General features: G+C 52.6%; 1 protein-coding gene across 1 annotated transcript; it reads left to right on the forward strand.

The window, feature by feature from the left end:
• The first annotated feature begins 3,352 nt into the window (after window positions 1-3,352).
• LOC123065670 (transcription repressor OFP1) lies at window positions 3,353-4,465 on the forward strand. Its single transcript, XM_044488911.1, has one exon. It carries the CDS (start codon window positions 3,385-3,387, stop codon window positions 4,258-4,260), a length of 876 nt encoding a protein of 291 aa, XP_044344846.1. The 5' UTR covers window positions 3,353-3,384; the 3' UTR covers window positions 4,261-4,465.
• The last annotated feature ends 367 nt before the right edge of the window (window positions 4,466-4,832 follow it).

Below are 4,832 nucleotides of genomic sequence, written 5' to 3' on the forward strand. Positions count from 1 at the left end.
GCTGCAGAGGAGAAGGCTCTTAGTGAAGGGGAAGGATGCTGCACCGGCTAAGAGGGGGAAAGGAAGGAAATGATGCATTTGTCTTGAACTATGTAGGAAACTTGATGCATTTGTGGTGAACTATGTATGATACTTGATGCATTTGTGGTGAACTATGTATGAAACTTTGTCTTGAACTATGTATGAGACTTGATGCATTTGTGATGGTTCTCTTCCACTTAATGTTATTGAAGCATCAACAAAACTCCAGCAACAGCAGCACCACTACTCAGCAAATAGCCAACAACAGCATCAGCAAGTAGCTAGTTGACAGCATGACGCCCCGGGGTAGCGCGCCATGCCTGTTGACAGCATGACGCCCTGTGGCAAGGCGCCATGCCTGTTGACAGCATGACGCCCTGGGGCAAGGCGCCATGCCTGTTGGCTGCAGAAACGGCTAAGGACCAAATTTTTTGCTCTCTGATGTTCAGGGCGTCATGCTAATTAAGTCGGCGCGCCATGTATGGCGCCCCATTGTAGGGCGTTGTGCATACTCACATGACGCCCTGGGTCAGGGCACCATGCCTGTTAGCTGCAGAAACGACTAAGGACCCAAATTTTCGCTCTCTGATGTTCCTCACATTTGACCACATAACACACTTTTGAGTTTAACTTCTCCACAATGAATGGCTGATGAAACTTAACGGCGTAGTCCTTGGCCCATATTTGAAGTTCTGTCAAGCTTTCAAAGATTGTTCCTTCACTAACACCATACACACTTGCTTTGGTATCTCGCTTTGAAGTTAACCTTGGTGCAAGAATTTTACTTGTGCCACCATCAACAATCGCCTTATCGGCTAGGCTTAGATCACGAAACAATGATGTCTTGTGACTACGGCCTATTACCTTCTTGAAAGCATTGGCTTCTTTAGCCGTCAAACCATCCTCATCTATTTCTTCATCCGGGCCTTGATCCTCCGAGTCCCATGCATAGGACTATCGTATGGAATCTCATGGTCCATGTCCTCTTCCATGCAATTTGCCTCAACATCACCAACATAATGGTCATGAAGATAAGCCTCCGATTCATCACCCTCAAACTCACCACCATCCATGTGCAAGTCTTCATTATCAACTTGGTCATTCCCGTCGGGGCTCAAACATTGGGTCATTGGAGGTTGGCTCATTGTTGTGTCATGCACATCCGGAGTGACATGTGTTGAATCTCGAACCGGGCTTCTAACATCATATGAAGATGCACACCGATTCAAATCAATGTGCAGCTGAGCACAAACAATCTTTGTGGCAAATAACTCAAATGATTTATCTTGTGAGGCCTACACACTCTCTTTATATGATTCCCAATGAAACTCGGAGTCAAGAGGCATTATCTTCCAACGAATATGTTGCCCATACCCAACATTATACCTTACGATTAAGTCTACTCTATCGCTTTCTTCCATCCAATTCAACCTTCTTCGAAGCTCAACCAAAACCTCCTCAAGGCTAGGTCTTGTGGGAAACACAATCACTACCGGCTTCTTCTTAGGGTCACCATACTCCGCATCTCCCTTCTCAAAGGAGACAAAGTCCACATGATGCACATTGACGATCCTCGCCATCTAGAATTATAAACACCAAAATGCATCAACAAAAATAGCAAAATTGGATGACCTAGGGTTTCCCCAAATCCCCACAATGTGGAGATTTCAACCAACAAAAAGAGGAGGAATGATGGAGAATACCTTGAGGGGTCGAAGGGAAGGATAAATCACCGATTTGGAGCTCCGATCCACGAAATTTTGTGGGCATTAGGTAGGGGCTTGAGTGGGGCGGCCGGGGTGGAGAAGGGGAAAAGTGAGGGTTTATGGAGGGGAAAACAAGGGAGACTCTGTTTTGTTCACGCAAGGGGCATGGAGCCCTGAGCAGGGGCATCATGACCATCAGCACGGCGCCCTGGCCTGGGGCGCCATGGTGGCAAGCCCTGCCAACGTGGCAAGTTAGCGCTGACCAGTATGGCGCCCTTGACCGGGGCGTTATGATATCTAGCATGGCGCCCCGGGTGCGGGCGTCATGCGTGTAGGGCCATTTTGTGAAATATTTTCAAAAAAGGGCCATTTTGTGCTGAACTTTGGCCAAAGGGTCAGTTTTGTGATTTTTCACCATCCTCGCATCCATGAGCGAACGGGAAAGGAACTCAAATGATAAGTGTCACACGCTAGGTGCATAGCATTCCGGTCCTGACGTTTTTATCGCAATTTCAGTCACGTAAGGATGGCAAATTTCAGTGACATAACAAGTTTCTGTCAAAAATAAAGTAAAACACGCTAGTTGTAATGTCGCGTCACTAAACTTGCCATAGAAACGTTCGGAACGTGCTAGTACGTGACTTGTAACACTTATCATGTCCAAAGGTAATTATAGCAAAACAGGATACAGGTCCGGCCGGACGTCGTTAAAAAGGCGGTGGCGCGGACTTTGTTCGAACAAAGAGGCCAGACACTCACACTGCTCAGCTCAGAGGATGCAACAACCAAGAACCCTAGCCGTAGCCCGTAGGCATGCAACATTTGCAGCGCAGGAAAGGGAGCAAAAGCCGGCACGCCAGGCACAGGCCCCACCCAATCACCAACAACCAGGGTGCCACCCTTTTCGCGCAATCGGCAGCGCGCGTGTCTGCAGCTTCTGCACCTCTGCCCCCGCTGCTCTCTCCTCTCACGGGGAAAAGGAATGGAAAGGCAGGGCACGCACGCACGCAAAGACGAGAGGCGAGTTTGCGTCGTGGCCTCGTAGAATGGGGTCTCAGGAGTTTCGCCCGGACGGCGGCCAGGGCCGGGATCACGCCTGCCGGCCTCCCCTCGCCTCCTCGATCGGTGATTCCCTTTGGTTTCGTCTCACTTTCTGTTCCCAAAGTTGCACTCCTCCTGTCCTGCTCCACGCCGAGCCATGTCCCGTTGTCCCACATGCCAGAGCTAAGCCGGTGTTGTTGACAACATCCAAATCGATCTCCTCGTCATAATCTGCAGATAAAGACTATCAAGACCTGGGTAATCACAACAAAAGTCATACAGCAGGGCTGTGTACTGCTTGCATGTCGCCAAAGGCTGCACTACTGTAGCTTTCGAAGTCCGCGAGGGACACGCCAAACGTGATGTACTACAACTACAGTGGAGTAGTACTAAACATTAGCGTCAATCACGCTAATCAATCAGCCAAAATGCACGGTGCATGCATGCAAAAGAAAAGTGACGGCTTATTAAAACTTTGGCCCCCAGCTTTGAACTTTCAAACATCATACCCGTAGCTTGGCCGCCAAAACCCCCCGCTTTAAATACCTCCCATAGCGCCGGACTCTTCTCTCCTCACACTACAAGCTCACATAACACTGAGAGAGAAACCATAGCCATGAGGTGGTGGGGGCTGAAAACTAAGCAGCAGCAGCTGCTGCCACAAGACCAGGCGCATGAAGAGAGCAAGAGCGGCAAGGGCAAGGCGGCCTTCTCGCCGCTCACATGGTTCTCCAAGCTCACGGCTAAGCACAATGCCGCTGCTTCCTCTAAGCCCAAGAAGCATGCCGCGCCTGAGGCCAAGAGCTCCGGCGGCGGCTTCCACGAGGGCGCGACCCCGAGCCCGGCATCGCGGAGCAGCCCGCCAGATACTTTGTCACCCGCAGCCGCCGATATCGTGCCGCGTCGTCTCTCCGTCGGCAACGATGACGCCGAGGCTGAGGCCACGGCCGCGCGCCAGCTCTCCCGCCGACGCCACTACTCCGTCGGGGGCGATCGCGATCTCCCGCCGCTCAGCCACCTCAGCGCGTTCTCCCGCGCTGCTTCCTCGCCGCAGTGTGTGCTGGCGACGGCGCCGACCCCGGTGCTGACGCTGCCGTCCGACACGGACGAAGAAAAGCGGCCTCGGAGCCACCAGCGCCGACGCCGAGGAAGCGGGCGGCGGTCCTTCTCCGGAAGGACTACGCCGGGCGCGAGGCTGGCAGCGGTGCGCGTCCGTTCGCCGCGGTGCACCGTGGTGGCCGTGTCGGGGCTTGAGAGGTTCGCGGTGGTGCGGCGGACGAGCGACCCGCAGCGGGAGTTCCGCAACTCGATGGTGGAGATGATAACGAGCAAGCGCATCGGGCGGCCGGAGGAGCTGGAGACGCTCCTGGCGTGCTACCTGGCGCTAAACGCCGAGGAGCACCACGACTGCATCGTCAAGGTGTTCCGCCAGGTCTGGTTTGAGCTCAACCCCGCCCGCATTGCTACCGTCACCAGCCGGCCACGCAGCTGAGCTTCCTTGTCGCGCAGCCGACCGGTTCGTCCATGTAACAAGTGCGGGTGGTTCATAATTGACTGAGTACGGTGACTTTTTGACAGTTGCTTGTTTTCTTCTCTAAACGCGCTGTCCGTACTCGTATTATCCAAAGAATGTTTTCTTTCAATTTTTTTGTTGGGAGTAGCTTGCAAGCTGACCGCTTGGTACGAATATTTTTTTTCACGAATATGCAAATTTTTCATTGATAGAGGACAATAGAGAAAGTACAAAGATGATACAACACACTACACGAACGCAAGAAGGCGCGAGTATGATACCTGAAGCTAATAAAAGAGGGATGCTCAGCCCAAATAGAGGACACACGTAGCTAAACCCACCTAGCCCGGCCTCCGTCCACAAAAGGCAAGGAGACACAGGGCTCAAGACACCCACACCGCGTCACGGCTAACACGAGGCACCACATCCGCACGATCGCAGCCCCAAACACGACAGGATCAACGTACTCTCACCTAGAGCGCCAAGAGATCAGCTAGTGGGCGGCAGGACCCGGCCGGGCCAAGGACGGAAACAGTGGGAGAAGCGCCGAT

Source organism: Triticum aestivum, chromosome 3B (genome assembly GCF_018294505.1).
Source record: "Triticum aestivum cultivar Chinese Spring chromosome 3B, IWGSC CS RefSeq v2.1, whole genome shotgun sequence".
Taxonomy (NCBI): Eukaryota; Viridiplantae; Streptophyta; class Magnoliopsida; order Poales; family Poaceae; genus Triticum; species Triticum aestivum.